We start from the raw sequence: 27798 nt of genomic DNA on the forward strand, positions 1-27798 counted from the left end.
CCGGACCCCCCTATGGGGTCTGTGTTTCTCTTCGTATAGCGATTCTTGTGGGCTGGGCTGAGTCAAAGTCCAGGGCTGCTTTTTAGTCCCAGTCCGCCCCTGGGCTGCTATATAACTGCCGTGTTTGCTGGCGCTGTTTGGAACGAAAAGTTAAGGTGTGTTATTAAAATTTTGAAAACTGCATGTATTTCTTTGTCAATATCTCATGTTACTAAGTGAGCACACGCGGCTTATAGCCAGGAGAGGCTTATGTATGTACAAAATAGTCCAGAAATAACGGTATTTGACTTTCCTATATATGATTTTATTTATTTATTATTACTTTTTAAGTTTTCTGGTAAAATATTTTCTATAAAAGTTCCTAAGCAATAAAACAAACAACAAAAATGAATGAAATAAACCCCCATAAATATTTTTATAATGGGTCAAAATTATTTTTCGAACAGATCATATGACTAGCACCTTAGACCAGGGGTCTCCAATCTGGTGCTCAAGGGCCGCCGTGGGTCCTGGTTTTTGTTACAACCAATCGAGTACCGACAAGTTTCTGCTAAAACAAGCAGCACCTGACTATAATCAATTGATTACACTTGTAAGACACCAGATTGGTGCATAGGTGTTGTTTTATTTTGTTGGAACAAAATCCTGCGGCCCTATGTGGAAATGTTTGGACACCACTGCCTTGGGGCCCAAGTACACCAGATGCATGATCGTTGCGCTTCCGGTCCGGTTCAGTGTTGACTGCGTGCCACGCAGTACGTCAAAAACAGGCAAACCTTACCGGCTGCGCACGGCTGCGGTCCGCCAACTCCATCCCCTCGTTAGCTCCCGTGTGATCGCGCGTGCGATAATGTGGCATTTAAAACAACGACAAACACACGGAGTCTGTACTCATCAGAGAAGCAGAGAGAGAGCACATTTTTTGCCTTGCATTTTGATATTGTGACGTTTGCTAAGTGGAAGTTTGGCCGCGAAAACAACACGAGCCTCAACGCCTTTTTCCTCTTTTTCTTTATTAACTTCCCGCCACCTCACCAAAGCAAAAACAACAACCATATACACTGACGCTATCTAGTCCACCAATCGGAGCGTCGCGCTGGTGCACCAGCACCAGGGGTCGCGTTAACCGAATATTTTCCGTCGTTGACCGGTTTTTTAAAACGGTGACGGAAAAAACTGAAGTCCGCCCGTCATTTTGACAGGTTGCAATTCACACCCCTGACCACAGGGTGGCGAGTGAGCATATTAATTAGCTATTGTCTCTCTTAATGCATAACATCGTTGGCTATTCTGTCAGAATATTGTAGCGTCAACGGGGTCTGGCGGCGGCACCGTGATTGACACATCAACGCGAGGTTCTTATTGGTGCACCCGGTGTGCCAGCGCGTCATCCAATTGGTGGACTAGATTGCCGCCTGTGTATAGACCTCAATCACATGACGTCACAACTCCGCCCCCCTGACTGGAGCCGCCATATTGTGTGTCAGCTCGTCGTGTTTACACATTACCGCTACGTACATGCCTCCTATTACGGCGTGTTTTTCTGCTCGTTAACATTAATAATCAAAATGGTGAAGGCGTGTGTGGCGGTTGGTTGCAGTAACAGAGAAGATAGACGGAGAGACTTGAAGTTCTACCGTATTCTGAGAGACCCGAAGAGGAGAGCGAGATGGACTGCTGTAATTCGACAAGAAATCTGGGCACCAAACGATCACCACAGACTATGTAGTAGTCATTTTATATCTGGTAAGATGCATTAATATATATTTAGAAGATTTTGGGCTGACAACCACAATTAAGATCATTGTGTGACGTTGGTGATTGGGGTCTATATAGTTGCCTCTTTTTCTTTGGGGGCGGAGTTGTTGTTTTGTTGGTGTTGTTGGCGTTAAGCAGAGTAAAGAGGGAGAAAAATACCACGACTTCGTGTCTAATTGTTCGGCGCCAAGCAAGCGTTACAATATTAATTAAAAATGAATGAAAACTAAATACTATTGAATATGTCATCATTATCATTTTAAAAATTTAAGTGACGGGTAAAAATAGATTATGACCGGATTTTTATGACCCTGTCAGTCAAAATGACAGACAACGAAAATGTCTAGCGGAACCTCTGACCAGCACACCAATGACAGCCCCGCGTTGCTGCATAAATTAACCCACCGATGACAGCCCCGGCGACGCTACAATATTTTAGTTGTGTCTGTCTCTTAATTCCCGATTGACTGCATCATGTTGAGATCAGGGCTCCGTGTGTGGGTAGAAGGGTGGCGGGGCCCTATTATGCCCTTGGCTGTGTCGGTGGGTTTATATGTTTGTGCACATTTAAAATTTATGGCACATATCATCTCATAGAGCTGTTATAAACAACTGTTAAATAATCCGTAATATTTATGAAATGGATAGCAAATTATATACTACATGAACTAATAAACAGCATACTTGGAATTGGTGTCTCAACACTGTAGATTCCTGTGCCTAGCGCAAACTGTTGGTTTTTCAATGAAAAGTCAAGTAAAACGTAGGAAAGAGAAACGTCTTGAATAGACCACCAGGTCGAAACTTGTGGGTGTCTCTTTATTCTCCTTCGTACTTATACAAACCGACATTGTGTGTGCGTCGGGCACGAGAATTTCTGCAGTGGAACCACTTCCAGGCACGCTGCTTTTTTTTTTTTTTTCCTCCTCACAGTTGTCAGCACGTCGTGTGTTTGATATCATTGCCAGAAAAACACCTTGCAGCTTCGCTTTTAATGCTGCCCTTATAATAACGATCTGCTGCATCGTATATCACTTTGTGACTTTCCACCTCCATGATGAAACGTTCTTCGTCCATGTTCGCTGGTGTTTAAACCGTGAATAAGCAACTGGGCTGTTACGTCTAGGCCCAGCTCTGCCCATTTTGTCGGATGCGTGTCCAGCAAAAATAGAAAATAGCCTATACCATCCGGCGGGCATGCGGCACGCCGGAGATGGTTCGCAGTCAATCCGGAGCACTGACGCGGCGGGTATACGTTGAACAATAGGATATAATGGGAACGGATTGGCTCCGGCGCTAATTTTCACAGGAGTCTGACCGGAACCGCAACGATCATGCATCTGGTGTACTTGGGACCTTAGACAGTCATTTGCTCAGCCAAAACCACCCGAGGACCGAAGAGGTAAGGTGGATATACGTAATTTTTTAAAACCTAAACTTTCAAAAGTGACAACTACTGAACAAGAACCAAGGATTGAAAATGTGTACCATGAAACGCCAGAGACCACCACCAAAATGGTGAGCGAGGTTTCAATTTGCCCACTAAAGACGCGAACTGTACAACACAGCCACCACCGGTGTCTTGCCAATTTAGTTATTCCCGTCAAAAATTATATTCCCTGGCCGCGGGAGTGCACACACACACACATTAGTTATGAGTTATGTCGACATAAACAATTCATTGAAGCCAGAAAAGACCCACAGTTATATATTTTGGACATCAACGTTTATTAAACTGGAGTAACTCCATACACGACTTGAATTACAATAATAACAGTTATAGGTCATCCTACGAGTAAAACAGTGAACATTTCCTTTTTTTACGTTCAGTACGTATGTTACGTTATATGACAGAAAAAAAAAAGTTTTTTTTTTTTTTTTTTTATGGATGGGCCATGTTTTAATACATCACCACAAATCAGAAATCAAGCAAATCAGGGAATTCGCCCAGGTGATGCAATTTTTGACGGGGGCAACTACATTGGCACGACACCCGCGGGCGTACCATATTCAACGGATGACAATCTTGGCTAAAAGTATAGCTGTCCTAAGCAGCCTGATTTAGAATTCCTCTTGAGAATGATGGGGGGGAAAAAAAAACGCTCATTTTTAACTTATAATAAATATTCTTGTAAGTTAATTTTATTGTTGACACTGCATATCGGGGTCATCAACATGTTGTGCCCCGCCTGCCCCAAAAGTCAAACTCCGCCTATGTAAGCCTAACAGAAAACCTTTGGCGGGAGCTCAGACTCTGTTTCTCAGCGGCAGCCCAGGAATCTGACAGATGGGTTGGCCAAGATTCCCACTGCAGTGTTGCAAACCTGGTGAAAAACTACAGGAAAAGTTTGACATCTGTAATTGCAAACAAAGGCTACTGTACCAAATATTAACATTTGTTTTCTCAGGTGTTCAAATACTTATTTGCCTGTGTAACACACAAATAAATCGGTAAAGAAATCATACGTTGCGATTTCTGGATTTTTCTTTTTCGATAGAATATCAGACCCCTCCATGATTTCTAAGTGGGAGAACTCACAAAATAGTAGGGGGTTCATATACATTTTTTTCTTCACTGTATGAAAGTTTTCCAAGAAAGTGAATATTTATCGCTGCTGGTAGTAATATTTAGCACTCGACTAACAGCAGAGAATCCCATGTAATTAATAAACCAACTGCTCCGTGTTTGACAAATAAAAACCTGGCTTGCATACAACAGACAATATGCGAACGTCTTACCTTTGTTGTTTCGCGGTCCAAAGTTCCATCCCAGCTCTACAATAACGCTGCTATTTAGCTGCTGCCGCTACTTAGCTGCTGCTCGATAGTTACTCTGAAATGCATTGTGAAGGTCCTGGTCGCTTATCGAGTTAAGTGTGCACTCTTTTTACTACTATCTATGGGGTGACTTCCTTCTGGGGTATCAATTGTTTCTCACTTTACGCATAGATGAGTACAGGACCTGAGCTCATACACATATGATTATCATTGATGGATAGTCATAATAATACACTAATAATTTTCACTCCACAACCATTATCGACCTGTAGGACTCAGAGCAAAGTGATGGGCCGATTTGCCACCCTTAAAAACAGTCAGCATTATTTGATGCTTCGATTTACCAAGTAAATTGCAGTTGTAGCCATTTTTCCTGTTGTTCTACTGTATTATAATAGACTGAAACAACACCAATAATAATAATAATAAATTATCAATATTTGTTAGCTGTTTGTGAGGTTTTGTGCTTGTAGGCAACGTTCAGTTAGATCCTGTGCATCTGCTGGGGGCAAAGCCCCCCGTTCAAAAAACCTAGTGACACCCCTGCTGTATTATATCGTCACCCTTCCATATCGAGGTGAATGATATCGTGGGTTGTATTGTCCCAGCCCTCTTAATAAATTGGTTGAAAATTTGGTAACAATGAATAGAAATGGTTAATAATTTTATCACATAATAGCAGGATAAAATATGAAAAGTATATTTAAATGTAGTGGAATGAAAAAAACAACGTATTCATAGTGAATAAAAATAAACAAGGGTGGTGAGGGGCAAACACTTTAAAGTTCGAAAGTTTCAGGTTTTAGAAAATGTCACTGTTTACGCCTCCTCTGTCAACACTGAACTTTTCCGTTCCAATAGCGCCTTCAACGTGCCCCTTGTAGCAAGCAAGGTGTCAGGAGGTGACCATGTTATTCACAAAAACTTTTTCAACATAAATTTAGTCTCTAAAGTTAAATATACAAATTTTTGTGCGTTTTATGTATTACAGTGATTATTCATTTTTTAACAAAAATGATACACACCAAAACATTTTCTCCCCAACACCCTTTATGAGGCCCTCATACTCTGTTGTAACATGCCTCTGTCAATCACGAGTAGGAATGTAATAGATTTTTTTTTAGAAATGAAATATACATTAATCCCACCACAGAAAACTACTTTTTGAGCCAATATTTCCTTTATTATTATTTTGCAACATTGAACAAGATATACTAATTTTCCATATTTATTTAATCACATCAATTATGTATGATTTTGAATTTTTGGAATTTGGGGTCTGTCGTTTCAAATAATAAATGTGAAAAGTACAGTTTAAAAGGGGGAGTATTATATTTAATAAATGCTACTTAACTTGAGAGAGTTGAATCAGGTGAGATTTTGGCAATAGGGTGGATGCACATCATACAACGATTGGACAAAGCAAGATACGAAAAGTGCCAATCCTCAACAGGATTAAAGAAAGCTCAACGGAATACAATCGTCCGGCATGCAAAATCTCAAAGCCAGCACGGATGACAAAACAGTCAATAGCGACTGCTTCCCACACCAACACACACGTGTTTCTTTATCCAATCCTTCCGAATGAATCCTTAACCACAAGCTGAGCAGGAAAAAGGTTTTTCGCAGTGTGGATTCTTGTGTGTCTTTTTAAGGAGCTCTTGTGACTGAATCCTTGACCACAAATGGAGCAGGAAAAGGTTTTTCACCAGTGTGGGTTCTTGTGTGTTTTTTTAAGTAATCCTTCCGAGTGAATCTTCGATCGCAAACTGAGCAGGAAAAAGGTTTTTCGCCAGTGTGGGTTCTTATGTGTTGTTTTAAGTGTTGCTGCAGAGCGAATCTTTGACCACAAACTGAGCAGGAAAAAGGTTTTTCGCCAGTGTGGGTTCTTGTGTGTTGTTTTAAGAGTGGCTTCCGAGCAAATCTTTTATCACAAACTGAGCAGGAAAAAGGTTTTTCACCAGTGTGGATTCTTTCGTGAGTTTGTAAGGTTGTTTTATGTGCGAATCCTTGACCACAAATGGAGCAGGAAAAAGGTTTTTGGCCAGTGTGGGTTCTTGTGTGTTGTTTTAGGCATTGCTTCGAAGCAAGTCTTTGACCACAAACTGAGCAGGAAAAAGGTTTTTTGCCAGTGTGGGTTCTTGTGTGTTGTTGTAAGCATTGCTTCGAAGCAAATCTTTGATCACAAACTGAGCAGGAAAAAGGTTTTTCTCCAGTGTGGGTTCTTATGTGAATTACTAGTTCTCTCTTTGAAGAGAATCCTTTTTCACAAAATGAGCAGGAAAAAGGTTTTTCGCCAGTGTGTGTTTTTGTGTGTTGTTTTAAGTGTTGCTGCAGAGCAAATCTTTGACCACAAACTGAGCAGGGAAAAGGTTTTTCACCAGTGTGGATTCTTTCGTGAGTTTGTAAAGTTGTTTTCTGTGCGAATTCTTGACCACATATGGAGCAGGAAAAAGGTTTTTCGCCAGTGTGGGTTCTTGTATGTTTTTTTAAGTAATCCTTCCGAGTGAATCGTCGATCACAAACTGAGCAGGAAAAAGGTTTTTCGCCAGTGTGGGTTCTTGTGTGCTCTTTGAAGTGTTGCTGCAGAGCGAATCTTTGACCACAAAGTGAGCAGGAGAAAGGTTTTTCGCCAGTGTGGGTTCTTGTGTGTTGTTTTAAGAGTGGCTTCCGAGCAAATCTTTGATCACAAACTGAGCAGGAAAAAGGTTTTTCACCAGTGTGGATTCTTTCGTGAGTTTGTAAGGTTGTTTTATGTGCGAATCCTTGACCACAAACGGAGCAGGAAAAAGGTTTTTCGCCATTGTGGATCCTCATATGTCTACGACAACTTTGCTTAGTAGCAAAGGTTTTCCCACACTGAGAGCATTTGCAGAGTTTGTCGTCACCGTGAGATGTCTTATGACCATCATCATTGTAAGGTAAGTGTGACTGCGCGCCATCTCTGTCTGATGGAGCAATGTCTGCTTGCAATCCTTCTGTTGAACTGCTGCTACTCCCCTCGCTTGGAGGCTCCGCCCCTCTGCTGGCCTCACTCGGACCATCTTCACTCTTCAAGGGCTCACCAGTCAACCTGGTGATATGCACCTCGTTTACCTCCTCTTTACCATATGGCAGCTCGTCCTCCTCCTTTTTGATTGGAAGGTGCTCTTCTCTCTCCTTCTGTTGACAGGGCTCAGGCTCCTCCTCCTCTTTGATTTGGGGGAGCTCTACATGCTCTTTAATGCCAGGAGATTCTGGCTCAGCATCAAGATATTTTCTGAATCCTGCAAGACACAAGAAAACCACCGATATATTTAGTGACCACCACCGTGTCATCGGCCAGTCTTTTCTTTGTGCAAAACTTGGAGAAAATGAGTACAGTGACCGAAAATGAAAACTATCAGCCAGAAATAGCAAAACGCACAACGCCTCCCGTCACCCCAAGTATTTACAGCTTTTAATGTTTTGTACATTAGTTACAAAAATAGTACAAAAATCCTCTCAGGTTTAAATAACTACTATTTCAATACCAAGTTAACAGTTCAAAACAGTAAATAAAATAGTCAAGTCCCCATTCTGAATCAGCAGCTTTAAACTACATACAATTAATTTAATGTTATGTATTAACCGTTAAAGTTGCTAAAATTGCTCCCGTTATTCCATAATTTCCCTTGTGTCTACTTTTGACATGTGAAAGTTTTAAAACTGTTTCATCATTTAAAGATAGATTCAAGATTTTGCGGATATAGGAGTATTTTAGATAAAAAGTTTATTAGGTTTGCTACAACAGAGCCTTCCTGAGAAGTCTACTGCTTTAAGATGGCGGCTGTTTACTATCGCCGGTGAGTTTCATTTCACATCTAGTTTTATAAACATGTTATATCTACTGTAGCATTATTTGGGCGTAGTTTGTAGCACCGTGGGCGAAGTTTGTAGCAACTGGGTGTTGTTTGTAGTGTCTTTTGGCAGTTTTTTTATCTTGCTGCATGAGTTGCGATGGATGTTTACTCTGGGTCCGTTCCTCATTGCATGCCGAAGACCGCGCAGTTTTTTTTTTTTTTTTTTAAATTCTGCTTTACTTAGCGTATTTAAATAATCGGAATACGGAAGTTTGTAAATCGTTCTCGAATCTTCAGTGGCAGAATCGCGAATATTCTAAGAATCGGAAATTTCCCACACCTTTGTCACACCCCTATGAGTAAATGTTCCACTTGATTTGGTGTGGTTGGAGTGACCAGATGTTTGCCGTCAGTGTGTCTGACTCAGCGTTACGCACTTGTTTGTGCAACTCGGTGTGTCTGTTCTACACTTGTAATTGCGCATAATACATATGTAATTACTTCAAACAAAGCAAATTTGTTAACATAGAAATCTTTCAATCTGCAAACAATAGTCAAGTCGATGCCGCGGCGCAAACTTTACGTCGGTTCGCAAGTCCATTGCACAGCTACTAAGAAAGAAAATCCATTATATTAGACTGAAAGACACTATTGTACTGATGAGAAGGTATCATATTTGATTTCTGCCTCATCTAAAGAAAAAAACAATACTTGGGATGACCTTTAATGTGAACGGACTCTTCCTCCTTGATGCATGGCAACTCTTCCTCTTCCCCCTTGACGCATCCAGACTCCTGGTGCTCAAGACGATGGGCATGGCTGACATATAGATCTGAAAGACCACAAACAAATCTTATTTCTTCATTTGCAAACTTGTTCAAACTTGATGAACTCAAACCTCGTCCATTTAGTTTGATGAGCCAATGACAGATAAAGTTATTTTATGCAGTTACAAGGGGAACGAGTGTGCAAGAATGAAATAAATAAATATGAGAATATGAAGAGAATATGAAATAAATTAGAGATGTCCCGATCGATCGGCATCGGGTCCGATCACGTCATTTTCAAAGTAGCGGAATCGGCAAAAAAATATCGGACATGCCTTTTTTAAATATATATATATATATATGGTTTTTTTTTTTAATTAAATCGTTTTCTAATTGTATTTAACGTTACAGACATAATGTGTTACACTCATCCAGAGTCTTTAGTTTAAGCTTAAGGTAGGGTTATCAAATTTATCGCGTTAACGGCGAGAACTAATATTTTTTACATTTATAACGTTACAATATTTACCGCAATTAACGCATGCGCTGCACGGCCCACTCATGCATTGTCGCATTCAATCTATAATGGCGCCGTTTTACCCATACAGTATATAGAGCTAAAAGGCAGCGTAAAATGAGTAGAGTGAATTTTGGCAGCCTTTGGAGTCTATTTTTAATTGGCTAAAGCCGTACAATCCCTCTCCCAACGATTAGAAATATCGTGGGAAGCATTGTGGGGAATTAAGGTAGTAGTTGATATTTTTCTTAACACCCTATGTTATTTCCCAACACAGAGAACATATATCAATTGGTACCACTACGCACAGTCATGGTTGCACTTCCCATCATGCATTTGGGCAGAACAGTTAAATGGCTACAGTATCATTTACTGAAAGCTCAACAAATACACTAGATGGCAATATTTAGTCACAATATACAAAGTCACATTTATCCTTTAAGAATTACAAGTCTTTCTACCCGTGGATCCCTCTCACACAAAGAATGTTAATAATGTAAATGCCATCTTGAGGATTTATTGTCATAATAAACAAATACAGTACTTATGTATTGTATGTTGAATGTATATATTCATCTGAGTTTTAAACTAAAATGATCGGGATCGGATCGGGAGCAAAAAAACATGATCGGAAGAACCCTAAAATAAATGTTGAAATAAATTAAAAAATATTGAAATACAAATTGAAATCAATGAATAAATGTTAAAACAAATGACTAATCTGACTAGTGATTTGTGTATGTCGTCCTCTAGTGGTTGGCCGCCATTACAGGGGTGTTTTCACACCTACACCACTCCAATGTCAGTCAATGAAGTCACCGCCACACCATAACAAAAGCCGCCCCATCTTGCAAATGAGATGGTTGTTTTTTCTAGATTTACAAGATACATGAATAAATACTTTTTAATTTGTATAATTGAACATGACGTCTATCTGAATATATTTAGCTCATTATTTATGCACTATTTGCCGGAAGTTGTCTGAAAATAGCACATCAAATAAAAATACTGTCAGGGAAATTCAATTTTGAACTCCGAGACAAGTATCAACAGATAACAAAATGAGAATAATGAATCAAACAGCCAAGGATTGCCTGATTCGAAGACTTTATAAATAGCTGAGATCAATCCAGAAGTATTAAGAAGTTCAATAAAGGCTGGACATTTATACTGTTGAAAGGGCAGTGTCAAAGCCCACCGTGAAACAAAACTTGCTGAGAAACGAAACTCATCATCTCTCGAACCTGGGTATTTTTCCATACAAATACATCTTTGAGCTGAGACCTTGAGCACCGGTCCCGGCTGGAGCAACGATAAGAAAACAGTCCTCCCTTGTATTCATTCAGGGCATATTGAAAACCAGGAACATAACAGTCAATATTTGGACATATTGTGATAAAGTCTATGGGAAGGCACATTCAAACAGGTTAATATCTCTATGCTACAATGTTCTCATGCAAGGATAACAATAACATGCAAAATATAATGTATAATGGTTGTGTTTTAAGCATGAACAAAATATATTCTTTCACAACTACAGTTTTCCTGCTCAGTTTATGGCGTGTCTTTAACCCGAATCGTCGCGTGCTAGCAAAGCATTTGTTCGTTGCTGACGTCACTGGTTGTAATTTCACACGAGTATTTTGGGAAGATAAAAGTTGTCAATGTACGAGGGTCCATTGACAATGATCCCACGATCCCACGAGCCCGCTGCACGGTGGTCCCAGTCGTTATGCTCGGTCGTCCAGCGCCTGGCATCCCAGGGGTCCATTCGGTTGTTTTGTTCGGTCGTCCGCCACCTGGCATCATGCCACCAGCGCTCCGACCATGCTGCCTGGCCTTTCATTGCTGTTGAATCGGGTTGCGGGTCTTACTAAATGCGCTACTGCCCTCCAGTGTCAATTTTTATTGCGTTAAAATGGGTTTGGAGCTTTGTTTTTTGTTTCTCAGATAGAGCGGAAGCTATAGATGCTTCTTGTAAAAACAAAACAAAAAAAAAACACAAAAGACGTATAAATACGTTTTTGGGACAATGAAGCATTTGAAAATAGATATTATTTATACGTTTCTGGGAGCAAATGAGTTCACAGAAGGCCTATTATTGTTGTGGTGATATAGTACGACCGAGTATTAGGGCCAAATGAATCAAAAAAAAAAAAAGAATGACTAGATTAAAGTCGTACTATAGCTGTTATGTATGTACCAGTGCCTCTGGATTGGCAGACCGGGGTGGTGGTCCCCCTTTTCAAGAAGGGGGACCGGAGGGTGTGTTCCAATTATAGAGGGATCACACTCCTCAGCCTCCCTGGTAAAGTCTATTCAAGGGTGCTGGAGAGGAGAGTCCGCCGAGAAGTCGAATCTCGGATTCAGGAGGAGCAATGTGGTTTTCGTCCCGGCCGTGGAACAGTGGACCAGCTCTACACCCTCAGCAGGGTCCTCAAGGGTGCATGCGAATTCGCCCGATCAGTCTACATGTGTTTTGTGGATCTGGAGAAGGCGTTTGACCGTGTGCCTCGGGGAGTCCTGTGGGGGGTGCTCCGGGAGTACGGGGTACCGAGCCCCTTGGTAAGGGCTGTTCGGTCCCTGTACGACCGGTGTCAGAGTTTGGTCCGCATTGCCGGCAGTAAGTCGAATTCGTTCCCGGTGAAAGTTGGACTCCGCCAATGCTGCCCTTTGTCACCGATTTTGTTTATAATTTTTATGGACAGAATTTCTAGGCGCAGCCGAAGCGTTTGAGGGGGTCCGGTTTGGTGACCTCAGCATTGAATCTCTGCTTTTTGCAGATGATTTAGTGCTGTTGGCTTCATCAAGCCGTGACCTCCAACTCTCACTGGAGCGGTTCGCAGCTGAGTGTGAAGCGGTTGGGATGAAGATCAGCACCTCCAAATCCGAGACCATGGTCCTCAGTCGGAAAAGGGTGGAGTGCCCTCTCCGGGTCGGGGATGAGATCCTGCCCCAAGTGGAGGAGTTCAAGTATCTTGGGGTCTTGTTCACGAGTGACGGTAGGAGGGAGCGGGAGATCGACAGGCGAATCGGGGCAGCGTTTGCAGTAATGCGGACTCTGCACCGGTCCGTAGTGGTGAAGAAGGAGCTGAGCCGAAAGGCAAAGCTCTCGATTTACCAGTCGATCTACGTTCCTACCCTCACCTATGGTCACGAGCTTTGGGTCGTGACCGAAAGAACAAGATCCCGGATACAAGTGGCCGAAATTAGTTACCTCCGCAGGGTGTCCGGGCTCTCCCTTAGAGATAGGGTGAGAAACTCGGTCATCCGGGAGGGACTCGGCGTCGAGCCGCTACTCCTCTGCGTAGAGAGGAGCCAGCTGAGGTGGTTCGGGCATCTGGTTCGGATGCCTCCCGGACGCCTCCCTGGAGAGGTGTTCCGGGCATGTCCCACTGGCGGGAGGCCCCGGGGACGACCCAGGACACGCTGGAGAGACTATGTCTCTCGGCTGGCCTGGGAACGCCTTGGGATCCCGCCGGAGGAGCTGGTTGAAGTGGCTGGGGAGAGGGAAGTCTGGGCATCCCTGTTAAAGCTGCTGCCCCCGCGACCCGACCCCGGAACAATCGGAAGATAATGGATGGATGGATGGATGGATGGATGTACCTGTTATTCACGATTTTACCACAAGATGGTATCAGTTGTCCATGTTCTACTTGTTGAGTATAGACCCCAATCACGTGACATCACAACTCCGCCCCCTTGACTGGTGCCGCCATATTGTCAGTCAGCTCATCGTGTTTACATATTAATGCTACGTACATTCCTCCCATTACTGCGTGTTTTTCTGCTTGTCTAAGGAATCACCGCCTAGTAAACGAACCCAAAAACCTTCCTGACAATTGTTAACATTGATTAATCAAAATGGTGAAGGGATGTGTGGCGGTTGGTTGCAGTAACAGAGAAGATAAACGGTCATTTTAGTAGTTGCTGTGTGCCCACCGTTAAAAGGGCAAATCTCGAAAGCAGCACAGTTTGTTTATCTCGGTCCATGATGCGTTTGTGTCGACAGCCGTTAGACAGCGGTGAAAACATCAATATGATGCCAACACGATCGCAGACATCATCAGACAGAGACTACGAAGCTCGTCGCCACGGTCGCGCAGCAAGAAGGTGAGCGCGACAACAGGTGTTGTGCTGAAAAATAGCCGCCCTGCGTGAAATGTCTCCCCTGACGGGAGCACCCACACGAAAACGACTTTCTTGTATATTGGAATATGTATTATTTTCCTCTGCTTGAACTAATAAATGTAATACCTGTGTGATTGTCATTGGGATATGGTCGTGAAAATCTGTAGACTAATACATTTCTGTTCAATGATGGTTATGTGGCCCAGTCCACGATTTGTTACTAAAATACATTACTAATGTTTTGTGTAATTTAATTATTAAAAACTGATCTTACAGTCGTAAATCCATTACTGTAATGCGTCCATGAAAACATTTGATGTTTTCACATCAATAAAGCGTTATAAATAAGCGCTCCCGGCAGGGGGAACATTTCACGCGGGGCAGCTATTTTTCGGCACACACTAGCCCGTTGTCGATCAAATTTCATTTTACAATTGTGACAACGGTGACGCTCAGCTGACCAAATGTCGGTTTATATTCGGGCCGGTGCCAATTTTGGGTACCCGACTCCTCATCGTGACATAAACTGGAGTATGATTGGAAATTTTGTGGTCTCAGGACGAGCTCTGACGCACGGGACGGGACCGGATGGGAGGAAACATCGGTTTGGGCATCAAATATGGCTCTGGCGACTGGATCGACCGAAGCTTTTCCAAATAACGGCTTTTATGCAACTCATCCAATGAGTTAACAGCGTCTGAAAGCACCGGGGCTTCCATGATTTGCAAGTGAATCCACCTTTACAAACTACGATCATTGACAATATGACACACAATGACGGACAATATGGCAGCACAATACAGTGATCACGTGACGTTGGTGATTGGGGTCTATTGGAAGTAGAAAAACAAAAGAGAAATAATAAATGAAGTGTGAACCTGCCAGCTGTGTCTGCGTAGCTTGGTGTCAGTGTAAAAGTGTTTACATTTAGACATAAAAAGGAGCGACATAACATAAATTGGCGACGAGGTGTGGAGTCCTAAGTGTTTCTCAGCGGCAGCAAGAAGGATGCTGGTCTGAAGCAAGTTTTGGACGCAAAAGAGTGGTAATGCAAATAAACGCTATGATAAAGTGGAAAATGAAGATTCACCGCGTTGACGCAAATGAAGATTAAAGTGAAAATAAATCAGATACAGATCGTGATTTGGGATTATATTCCTTGTCTCAAAAAGGGAGATATTCACGCATATCTGTAATGCCTGTTGTAAATGGAAAGGAAATTGAGATGGAATTAGACACCGGGGCTGCCGTGTCATTGCTTCCATGGGAACAATATAAAAGACAGTGGAGTCAACTTGCATTACAACCCACAGATATAATGTTAAAAACATACACAGGTGAGCCACTGGCACCAGAAGGAGTAATTAAAGTGCAAGTGGAGGTAAACAAACAGCGTGCTGTTTTGCCCTTGTACGTGGTAAAGGTCAATGCCCCCCCTTTATTTGGTAGGGAATGGCTGAAAGTCATTAAACTGAACTGGAAAGATTTAAAGACTGTACATGCTATTGAGCAACGACAAGATGACAGCTAGGAGACTGTGTTAGAAAGACACTCAGCTGTTTTCTCAACTAGGCTGGGCACTATGAAAGGTGTTAAGGCCAAGTTGACCCTCAAATCTGACAGTGTGCCCAAATTTTGCCTGCCACGTAACGTGCCCTATGCTCTTCGACCACGTGTGGAGCTGGAGTTGAAACGCCTGACAGAGTTAGGGTTCATTTCACCGGTGGCACATAGTGACTGGGCTACGCCCGTGGTGCCTGTCATTAAAAGGGATGATACGACACTATGTGTGGATAAGTACCCGGTTCCACGCATCGAAGATCTGTTTGCATCTCTAGCAGGAGGTAAACACTTCAGCAAGCTGGATTTATCAAATGCCTATCTACAAATGGAAGTTTAAGAGAACTCAAAGAAATTGCTGACAATATCAACACATAAAGGACTATTCCAGTTCAACAGGTTACCATTTGGTATAGCATCGGCTCCTGCCTTATTTCAGAAGGCTATGGACCAAGTACTTCTTGGACTGTCATTTACACATTGTTATTTGGATGACATCCTAATCAGTGGTCCTGACAAACAGACACATCTCAAACCCTGGATGCTGTTCTGGGCAGGCTAAAGGAATATGGCTTGCATTTCAAGAAAGAAAAGTGCTTGTTTTTCCCAGAAGTCGGTGGAATATTTGGGTCATATCATCGACGCAGCTGGGCTCCACAAATCACCTGAGAAGGTACGAGCCATTGTGGAAGCATCAGCACCAAGTGATGTCAGTCAGCGACAATCCTTTTTAGGGATGCTGAATTACTATGGACGTTTCATTCCGGACCTCGCTACTGTTCTACAACCACTGAGCCAGCTGCTAAATAAAGACAAGAAATGGCAGTGGACATATGACTGTGAGGCAGATTTCCAGAAAGCTAAAAAGCTCCTTGTATCTCAGGAGGTATTGACACACTACAATCCTGAGCTACCCCTCCGTTTAGCTTGTGATGCTTGACCATATGGAGTCGGAGCTGTGCTGTCGCATGTAATGCCAAACGGTGATGAAAAGCCCATCGCCTATGCATCGCGAACTCTAAGTAAAGCTGAAAGAAATTATGCTCAAATTGAGAGGGAGGCATTAGCAATTGTGTTTGGAGTATGCAAATTCCGTCAGTACCTTTATGGGAACAAGTTCACGCTGCTCACTGATCATCGCCCGCTAACAACCATCCAGTGAAAAGCACACCATCTATGGCGGCGGCAAGAATGCAGCATTGGGCACTCCTCCTTTCAGCACATAATTACACCATTCAGTATAGGAAAGATGAATTACATGCTAATGCTGATCGACTGTCAAGTCTCCCGCTTCCTCATGCTACTGTTGAGAAAGCAGGCGCAGTAGAAGTTTTCTATGCATCTCAACTGGATACTCTACCTTTCAGTAACAGCAAGACCAAGCATAGCACCATAACTGATTCAACCTTGTCCAGAGTCGTGGAAATGGTGGCAACTGGTCGTTTTCCTGCCGCTAAGGATGCAGACGAAGAGCTGTCTCCTTATATCATGCGCCGACATGAACTCACAATTCAACAAGGATGTCTAATGTGGGGTGTGAGAGTTATTGTACCACCAAAATTGCGTCCCCATGTCCTGGAAGAGCTACATGCAGCACATCCAGGTGTCGTGAGGATGAAAAGTCTAGCTCGCAGCTATGTGTTGTGGCCTAGCATTGACTCTCAAATTGAATATCAAGTGAAGTCCTGCTACACATGCCAGCGTGTGCAAAAAGACCCTGCATTGGCGCCGTTACACCCTTGGATGTGGCCGTCTAGTCCTTGGGAAAGGATACATGTGGACTTTGCAGGTCCATTTGAAGGACATATGTATCCTGTTGTGGTTAATGCACATTCAAAATGGCCTGAGGTACACATCATAGAAAGTATCACATCCAGTAAGACAATACAAGTGCTAAGAGGACTTTTTAGTCGCTATGGTATTCCACATATTCTTGTTAGTGCCAATGGACCTCAATTTTGCTCGGAAGAATTTAGCACATTTTTGAAGTCAAATGGTGACAAACATATTCGTTCAGCACCACACCATCCTGCCAGTAATGGTTTGGCAGAGCGTTTCGTGCAGACGTTCAAGCAGGCTTTAAAGTCTTCCAGAGGAACCAAGCCTGTACAACAGCGGCTTGATGTGTTTCTGTTGACATATAGAAACACCCCCCACGCAACAACAAAAGAAGCACCTGCTAGGTTGTTCATTGGACGGAAGTTGCTTTCTCGTTTGGACTGTTTGAAACCTGATGATGCTCAAGCAGTGCGCCTATCACAGGATGACCAACAGCAACGACGTCTACAACACTCAAAGGACAGACAGTTAGATGTTGGAGAGACAGTCCTTGTGCGTGATTATAGGAAGGGGGAAGAGAAGTGGACACAAGGTGTGGTGATTGTAAAAACGGGACCAGTGTCATACAAAGTAAATGTGGGGCCTCATGGAACCTGGAAACGCCATGTGGACCAGATGCTGACTCGTTCCACATCAGTACCATCACGGACTACAGTGAACATTCCTGTGAGTTCCTCATCAAGTGATAGTTCCATCATGCCTACTACTAACTCATCTCACCATCAAGATGATGCGGATCAAGTTCCTAAGATCACCGATCCACCTAAAACACCACATAAGGAATCTACCAAGACAGTAGAGACAGAAAGACGCTATCCTGTGAGGATTACCAAACCACCTGCTCGTTATTGTGACGAGTAAGCATTTAGTTGAAAAGTTGGTACTAAGTTGATGGCAATTTGCAAGAGTACAGCTGTTTAAAAAAAAAAAATTAAAAAAATTTTTTTTTTATGTTATTGACAATGTATCTTGGTGGGAAGGAAATGTTATGTATGTACCTGTTATTCACGATTTTACCACAAGATGGTATCAGTTGTCCATGTTCTACATGTTGAGTATTGGAAGTAGAAAAACAAAAGAGAAATAATAAATGAAGAAGTGTGAACCAGCCAGCTGTGTCTGCGTAGCTCGGTGTCAGTGTAAAAGTGTTTACATTTAGACATAAAAAGGAGCGACATAACAATTGCTCCCACAAAAAAACTTGTGTTATTATAAGGGCTGTCAAAATTATCGCGTTAACGGGCGTTAATTTTTTTTTTTTAATTAATCATGTTAAAATATTTGACGCAATTAACGCATGCAATGAATGACCCGCTCGCATATTGCCTCAAACAGATTACAATGAGGCCGTTTATGGACATTAAGAGTGAAGAGAATGCCACCGGCCGCTTGGCGGCAGTGCCGTTCCATACTCATGTTATTTCTTCTTATTGTGGGAGAATTAGTAGTTGTGAGACGTTTATGCTGTATTCACAATGCAATGCAAATTGCTATTTGTGCTCCACACATATTTCGGTAAGTTTTCTTTCTTTTAGTGGCAATTATGTGTCTCTTGTTGTATTTTGGGGAAGATATGTACAGTATTTGATACACTGGCAGTGTATCAAATACTTGTTCTCCCCACTGTATATGTTATACAGTAAAGGCGAGTGGACACAGGCGTTCTTTGGACTGCGCCGTTTATTGGCATAAGCTTCGGCAACTCCTTCACACACAACAATCATAAGTATCGTTTAGTGAAAGCACAACAAAAATAATATTCCTATCTCTCAAAAAAAAAAATAATAATAATGTTCACAAAAAGAAAAGCACTTCAGTCTATAGTAATGAGGCCCTATTCTGACACACAGTTAAACAATGCAAAATGAACTGGCATTCCATATCAAAATAGCAATGCAAAATACACGTAAAACTTTTCACTCTATTTTTATTGTTATTTTTATTCTTATTATATTAACTACTTTTGATTGAAAATTTTACAAATCTTATGAAAACGAAAACATGAAGAGGGGTTTTGATATAAAATTACTATAACTTGTAACTATAACATTTATCGTTTAAGAACTACAAGTCTTTCTATCCGTGGATCACTTCAATAGAATGTTAATAATGCCATTTGTGGATTTGTTACAATAAACAAATACAGTATTGATGTACAGTATGTTGTATGTATATATCCGTCGTGTGTCTTATCTTTCCATTCCAACAACAATTTACATAAATATATGGCATATTTTAGAGATGGTTTGAATTGCGATTAATTAATTTTTAAGCTGTAATTAACTCGATTAAAAATTTTAATCGTTTGACAGCCCTAGTTATTATGTAAGGGTAATGTAGCTGTAAGCCGCTACTCACTTTGCATACATGTACCTTAGCTGAGAGCTCTGACGAAGCATTAGTATAAACCTGTCTTGATTATAATTTGATTTAGATGAGGCAAAATATTAGAGATTTCCTTATTTGTAAAACCGATTCCAAACCACAAGATGCTTTCGACTTTTATTCTCGTACGATGAATTCGACATATTTTATGGTTCTTATTGGAAAAAAAATAATGTTGTGAAGGGAAGTGATATTAAATAGCTGATATTTAATAAAATATTAAAAGAATGAAACAATGAAATGTATTTGCTACAAGGATTTTAAGACTTTCTCTAGGCACAGGGACCCTTTGAAAAAGAGACCACTTGGGACTCGTGATGGAGGTCAGGAGGGACGTAGCAGCAAAAGGTCAACGGGCCATAGGAAGGCCATTCACTTTGGAAGCTCCCGAGGAACAAAGGGCAACAAAGACCAACAGTCTTCAGGCCGGACGACAACATGGGGGTGTCCAGCAGTCCGGCCATATCGACAGCAGACGTCTTTGATTATCATTCATCACATGTGACAATAATGACCGGGACTTCCATGGACATATGACTCTAATCACGTGAACTCACATGAACACACATCCTCAGTTCTTCACTCTCATGTATAGAATACCGGGCAAGCCGGAAAGACTTGGTCAGTCTACTACGATATTTTGTAAGCTAGGACCAGGAGTAGTTCACTGACCCAGCATGCTGTATTACGACTCCTCTGTCAGTAACTTAGAGCAATAAATTGTTGTCTTTGAACATGTCATCGTTACTGGAGTCCTTTTACGAACACGGAGCATGGAACCTGGAGGATTAATCAGTTAACAGGTAATTTAAAAACACACGTTCCCTTAGTTGTTAATAAAAAAAAAAAAAAAATCTAATTTGTCATGAAATGGAACAATTTTGCCGCGGCACGGCCTGGTGGGGCTGTCTGCCTCCGATGCAGCCCACCACTACCACCACAGCTTCAAAAAATCTTAGGGGAAACTCTGCAATGTAAACAATAATGTTAGCTGCTCTTGACTGTGTGCTGCGGGCGATGACGTCTTTGGACAGCTTTTTTTATGGGGAAGAGCCAGAAGAGAAGCCTACAACAGAGTTCATTCTGCATAGTATGCGGTTAAAAGCTAGCAAACGAGGCAACAAAATTGAATGCACTGAGAGCATGATACCTCATGGCATCATGCCTGCGACCAAGTCAAGTTTTAGAAAAGGCCGCTGTTTAAAAAAAAAAAAAAAAAAAAGGTTGATTCCGCACATGGAGAGGTACATTTTCCCTGCACTTAATGTTCTTTTTCAGCCCCTTCGTGTTTATTTTATATTTACCGTCATTTTCTGCCACACTTTGCCGGTGTTGTAGCAAAATCTGCGATCCGTCAGAAACTGTGACGAAGGAGGGCGATGTTTCCGTCAGAAACTGTGACGAAGGAGGGCGATGTTTCCAAAAGCAAGGCCGACAGCAACGACGAAGACGAATCGAAGACCACTTACGCTAACGGCGTGAACTGTCATTTGCTACGTAAACGAGGCTCGCTACAAGTTGCCGAGGCTTATTTTCCCTTTCACGGTATAAACGTCATGACATTGGATCATGACCTCGTTATTAAGAAAATGTCGGCTTTAAAAAAAATTGCTTGTTTCATGTGAATTTTTGACATTGTGAAATAGTTCGCTGTAATAAATTGCTATTATTCTTTATCATGATGAGGTTATTGTGTAAATATCCCATTAAATAAATTACATAAAATGTATGGCTTTTGATGTTGTGAAAGTGTGTGTATTTCTAAATTAGGTACTGTATTGTAGTTGTGATATTATGGAATTGTCCGCTCTTATTAATTACTTTTATTCTTTTAACTTATGACTCTTCCTTACACACACATGCACTCACAATTTTATAAGAGCAATGATATAAATGTATATGCCATGGTCAGCGATTGAGCTTGCTGTGTTTTCCTTACGTTCTTGCCCAAGTCACCGCTAAGGCTCTTTGCTGATTTTCTGACCCCACCCCATACGACATCTCCTCTCAATTAGACCCCCTGAAAATTAGGTTAATCTGGTTTCGCAAAGGTCAATGTTACGGCGCCACCCACAGCTGGGGACGATCACAATTTCCGACAGCCACATCTGCACCTATCGGAATATGTGATGATGAAATGTACATACTCTGGGGGTCCAGTTGAGAGGAGATATAGTAGGGCGAGTAAGGATGGTGTCAGAAGATCAGCAAAGAGCTTTAAGAGTGACTTGATTGTTCTTAGACACAAGAGAGAGGTATCACTATTTCTCCAGCCACATCTGCACCTATAAGAAAACGTGACAATCAAAATATAGTATCTGGAGGTCGTTTTGAGGAAATATGCGTTCAAATGATGGGTAAGAGGATGTCAAATAAGAAAGGAATTGCCTTCGATGGGCTGAGAAATAGTATAAGGAAAATACAGCCAAATCACACACTAACTACCGCATTTACATTTATATCATTGTCCTTATACATTAAAAATTGTGTATGCGTGAGTGTGTAAGGAAGAATCCAATTCATAGAATCAAAGAAATTTATAAGTGCGGATAATTTTATCATCTCAAAAATACCATGCGGTAATATAATTTATTAGAGCACACAGTTTCACAACGTCAAAAGTCATACAATAAACATTCATTAAATGGGATATTTACACAATTACCTCGTCAGGAAGAATAAGAAGAATAGCAATTTATTGCAGCTCACTATTTCACAAAATCAAAAGTAACTAATCTATTCAAGCAGAAATTTTAAAAACGTCAAAAATTCATGATTTATATGTGATTTTTTTGAAGCAGAAATTTTCTTAAAGCTGTAGCGTGAACTAATTTCTTCAAATGCCAAATAGGGTCACAAGTAAAGTAATTAAACATTGTCCACCAAATAAAGCATGAAAAAATAATTTATATGTTGTATATTTGTCAAAATAATCGCGTTTCCGAAGTTCGAGCCTGAAAGGGGACGAACCCGGAAGTGATACGTCACACCGGGAACAGCGTTGGCAGCTCCATTCATACGGCCGCCAAACAAAGCCCTTCAAACAATGATTCAAACAGCGATATAAGCGATAGACCGAGCGCAAGGGAGGAGATCCAAGTTTTTGAATAGTTGGAGGAAGAAGAGGAGCTTGGAATTTTATGTTGGATCTAGACATGTGCCGGTTACCGGTTTCACGGTTTACCGTGGTGTGAAAACGTCGCGGTTTCAAAACCACTAAAATTTTCCGTCAGACCGTAGTACGGTATTCGCCATTTTTCATGTGTCAAAAATGCAGCCAGAAGTGGCGTGGCGCGGAAGCGCTCACCCCCTCCCGTTTGTTGCTGTGTGTGAAAGTGACTATCGGCTAAACAGCCAGCAAACCCTAAACAAATACTCCAAACATAAGGCGTTCTTTTCTTCAATTTATTGACCTCTCAAATCGTGGTAAGTGGAATATACAAAACGAATACATTTAAAACGTACAATTGTATTTTTCCATGTGTGAGTAGCTAAACAGATTAGCACCATGGAAAAAGTTCGCCAAAAACAAAACACACATTTTACTTTGAAATTCGATATACAAACTAACTAAAAGCTTATAAAAGACGAATGTTAGCCTAGGCTTAGCTGGGAGAGCAACTTCGTCGAGTGTGACAGCCGCAGAGTGAGAAAACAAGCTTGACTCGATTGAATGAAGGGGGGAAAAAAAGGCATAGCATCAAAGATCGTTAATTGAGGAAAGATGATCTTGCCCTAAGCACAAATCCACGTTCGCCGGATCAAGGAGAGGTCTCACTCCCAATGATTTTTTTTTTTTTTTTTTTTAGATGAAACCTTTCCACAACAATATTTACATTTTAACTAACTTATACATTTTTAACTAACTTATTAACTTTTGAATTCTTTGTTCTTTCTAACACAAAGACATGACATCATGTAGACTAGAGTTGACACAGTGGCTGAAAATGGCGAAACTTCACTTGAGCTTTTCAATCCTCAAAAAAAATTATGCAGTATAAATTTTTAAAAATTTTAATCAGAAGAGTTTTTACTTTTTTTATAGAAATTATTTTGTTCTTGCTCTAAACTTGAGCAACTTGAGCTGTAGCTGTGGGTATAGTCTACGTTATATTTTAATTTTATTTAAAATATAACGTTTTTTACTGATAATTTATTTATCTGAACAATACATTCATATTCCAATTTGCAACTATGTTCTGGGAAAAAAAATCCTGTTCAATGGAAAAAAGTTTTTTTTTTTTAAATTCATACATCTCAAAATAACACATTTTGGAGCTATAATTGCAATACCGTGATACCGTGAAACCGCGGTATTTTTGCTCACGGTTATCGTACCGTCAAAATCTCATACCGGCACATGCCTAGTTGGATCTAACATGTATTAGCCAGACGCTAATCAGAATGCAAACAATGTACCTAGACTACCTGACATGGAATGGATACAAGACCCATTGAGATTACAACATTGGTAAGATATAGGCTGTTATTATTTTTATAATTTGAAGATGCAGGCATTTGCACATAATGTTATGTTTTTGTCTATCTGATGACATTGTTAAAAAAATAATAATCAGACTTCATGTTCATTTTGGTAGATCCGGCAGCTCTCGTGCATATAAAATAATAATACAAAAATGTTGGGGGGAAAGAAGGAGATGAATCGTTGTTATATCTTGACCGAGTGACCCACACGACACCTTTATTGGCTTTTACAACTTTACTCAACGTCTTGCCAAGTGACTCTGAACAACAACGTTTCTCTCTTCGTGAAGGAGTAAGGCACAAACAATAACACATCTAAATGACATGCGTACACTCTACTGGTGAACTCCCGTATTACAACTAAATAATATCCACTATATCACAGTCGCCGATGACTTTCTCCACTTTTTTGTGGCAACAATAAGAAAACAAAGAGGCGTCTAATGGCGTGAGGAAATGTAGTTTTTTCACACAAGCGAACAGCTTACAAAGCACCAATTCAGTGTTGTCCCGAGACTACATTTCCCATGATTCACTGCGTGGCCTGCGCGCTCGCTGATTCGCTGCCAGACATTAAAAGCAACACTTGTCACCTGTCAGCGGCTATCGCGAAGCGGCGAAACACAAACTAGAAGGCTATCTGCAACGTGACCGTGAATTACCGCGACGCCGACCCGCTATGTGCACATCCACACCCCTTTCCCGATTGACAGTGGATTAACCCTTTCGGACAAGATCGTAGATGACGCACAATTTAAACACGCTTAACCTAGCGAACGCAACAACAACTATGATCGGGGATAGCCTCGGCTAACGTCGCTAGCTTATACTGTTCATTCCACAACAGTTGGCAGCTCTGTTTTGACAAAGTCATCAGTCATCTATCCAAAAATCACACTTACTTTTTGGCAAATCCTTGATCATAAGCAGACCGGTTAAGGAAGCAGGCATCTTCGAAGTGTTTGCAGCAGAGAACACTACTCGATGATGGCGTGAAATTCATTCGCTTCGTGCGAACGAAAGATGTCCATTTACGTGCCCTGCTATCCTTTGGCCACTCATACAACTTTTCGTTTGAGTGAGAACAAAACATCGCCACACACCGCTGTGGCATCTTACAGAGAAGCAATGCAACAAACAATACTGTTCTATGGTGGACTTCCCTCGCACGTCTAGGTGTGACGTAATTTCCGAAGATTTCCAAAGATTGCCGAAGAAAAGCATTTTCGTTGTCAAGGGCGTTGCTATGGGTTAAACAAAGAATCTGGAAGGGTTGCGTTTAAAAAAATAATGAAAATATGCTTATAATTGTTTAGCCATTGATATTATTCAAAAACATGGTTGGCCAACCACTTCAAAGTTCCCCTTTAATGACAACGTCAGGATGTGTTTGTTCCGCGAAAGGGAAAATGAGCCTCGGCAACTTGTAGCGAGTGTATAGCCTCATTTACGTAGCAAATGGCAGTTAATGCCGTTAGCCTAAGTGGCCTTCTTCGATTACTCATCGTCGTTGCTGTCGGCAACATCCCTCTCCTTCGTCACAGATTCTGACGGATCGCAGATTTCGGTACAACACCGGGGTGACATTTTTTTGCGTTTTTTTGTTTTTTTAAACCATTAAAAGCGATAAGTGATGTCATGGGAAAGGGGGGGGGTCAATATACATACTGTATACATACATATATGTACACGCCCCCCCCCCCCCCCCACACACACACACACACAGAAAAGTTAACCACCATTTATCTATGTAAAATGCGGTTAAAATTTCGAATGCCTTGACAGCACTACTTTTAACATGAAAAATGAATTCTCATCACCGGGAGAAAAATGAATTCTCATCACCGGGATCGGTCTTCCGTCATGTACAATATACAGTACTGTTGTGTTCCCTGAAAGTAACACTAGGTGGCAATGTTGCCTTCGTAGAAGTAAGAGACGTGAGGAAGAGTCTGAAATGCTATGCAATAGACCCTACTCATCTACGTCACAAAATGGGCGTGTCGCTGTTTCCGGCCGCCATATTGTACCTATTTTTTTAGACCTATTCTCATTGTTTTCAATTAGTCGAGCAAGTTATAGAGCAATTCATGGAAGCCCCGGTGTTATCTGACGCTGTAAACTCATTGGATGCGTTGCATAAACGGCGTTACGTGGAAAAGCTTCAGTTTATCCATTCGCCAGATCCGTATTTGATGCCTAAATCGATGTTTTTTGACCGGCTGCCTTCGCCGTCTCTGCCTGACCCTGATATTTACAACTATCTTGTCCACACAAAATCAGCCTATTCTCACGAAAGTTTGAAAAACTTTAAGAGCTTGGAGGCTTATAAATGCTATGTTGCTGGTTGGGTGAAACAGGTCCTCGTACACGAAAATTCGGCAGGAATCTTGTGCTCGGAAGGTGAGTTACGAAATTTTCAATTCAAAATCTTTTGTTCTTGCTAACATCCAATGTCAAGTCTAATGTATTTCATGTCATTTGTCAATGGAGCTAGGGCTTTTAATGTTTATATGGTTTAGCGATAGCACTCTCACTACATACAAATATAATATGTAATAAATATGAAGTGCGATAGCACTACTCCAGATTGTTCCTAGTTGAATTTATTTTTTGGCTTTTGACCTCAATAGTGAAATTGTAAATTAATTGTATGACAACTGTCTGATTATCCCCTTATAATTATATATTTTCAGGTAGTTCATTCACAACGTCTGAGTGTATGTTGTTGGCGATTAGCCTAGCAATGATCTTAATTGTGGTTGTCAGCCCAAAACCTTCTAAATATATATTAAATGCATTTTACCAGATGTAAAATGACTACTACATAATCTGTGGTAGTCGTTTGGAGCCCAGTTTTCTCGTCGAATTGCAGCAGTCAATCTCGGTCTCCTCTTCGAGTCTCTCGGAATACGGTAAAACTTCCGAGTCTCTCCGTCTATCTTCTCTGTTTTTGCAACCGACCGCCACACACGACTTCACCATTTTGATTATTAATGTTAACGAGCAGAAAAACACGCCATAATAGGAGGAATTTACGAAGCGCTAATGCATTAACATGACGAGTATACGGACAACGTGGCGCGGGGGCGTGGCTGTGACGTCACGTGAGTAGGGTCTGTATATGCTACGTTGCCGTGTGCCATATTGTGAGTGCTATGCATGCTGCCTACAAGCTGCTACTGCTGTATTGTTTTGTTAGATATTAACTGCACAGTAGAGCGTTCCATTTGAGTTCAATCGGTGCTCGTTATTTCCATACCGACACCTCAAGTACGTATCATCGAACGTGAACCAACCTTCGAGTCTGTGAAGAACAACCTTTGCGTGCATTATTTTGCACACAGTCGAGGGTTGCTGACGTGAGGGCTCCTCTTTTACTCCACAAAGTTCCTCCTGGAACTTTCCTGCAGCTAGTGTCGTTGTCACTGACATTTTCCTGACTTGATTTCTGAACGCTTGACAACGTGACTTGCAGCTTTGTTAGCAGTTGGTCAGCGAGGAGAGGCTAAAGTAGGTCGCAAAACTTCAACGAGTGCTAAGACTCGAAAACTGATGTTTGAGTCCGTAATGTGGCTAATGCTGAACACATCGTCGAGGCTTCGGTTTAGTTAAGTGACTGATCGAGGAAAAACAAGCCACAGACAAAGAAAAATAACGTTCCACCTTGGCCAGGCTTATCTTTTGCATTTCCGGTCAGGATTGCATGATGGGAAAGACAGTCCCTATCACACCGTAAAGCCCGCCTAGTTCGAAA

The 27798-nt window shown here is 41.5% G+C and overlaps 1 protein-coding gene across 1 annotated transcript; it reads right to left on the minus strand.

Moving 5' to 3' along the window:
• Positions 1 to 3678: 3678 nt before the first annotated feature.
• LOC130928533 (gastrula zinc finger protein XlCGF26.1-like) lies at positions 3679 to 27730 on the minus strand. Its single transcript, XM_057855217.1, has 3 exons — positions 27341 to 27730; positions 9079 to 9189; positions 3679 to 7802 (listed from the first exon to the last, which is right to left on the minus strand). Exons 1-3 carry the CDS (start codon positions 27474 to 27476, stop codon positions 6187 to 6189), a joined length of 1863 nt encoding a protein of 620 aa, XP_057711200.1. The 5' UTR covers positions 27477 to 27730; the 3' UTR covers positions 3679 to 6186.
• Positions 27731 to 27798: the final 68 nt, after the last annotated feature.

The sequence above is a fragment of the Corythoichthys intestinalis genome, chromosome 13, assembly GCF_030265065.1.
Source record: "Corythoichthys intestinalis isolate RoL2023-P3 chromosome 13, ASM3026506v1, whole genome shotgun sequence".
Lineage (NCBI taxonomy): Eukaryota > Metazoa > Chordata > Actinopteri > Syngnathiformes > Syngnathidae > Corythoichthys > Corythoichthys intestinalis.

Excerpts from the sequence above, each read along its gene's own strand:
- LOC130928533 (XM_057855217.1), bottom strand. The coding sequence starts at position 27,476 with ATGTCAGTGACAACGACACTAGCTGCAGGAAAGTTCCAGGAGGAACTT. Across the intron at positions 9,190-27,340 it reads TGTTCTTCACAGACTCGAAG|ATCTATATGTCAGCCATGCC; the intron begins GTTGGTTCACGT and ends GTGGTCTTTCAG. Across the intron at positions 7,803-9,078 it reads AGAGTCCGTTCACATTAAAG|GATTCAGAAAATATCTTGAT; the intron begins GTCATCCCAAGT and ends TGTGTCTTGCAG.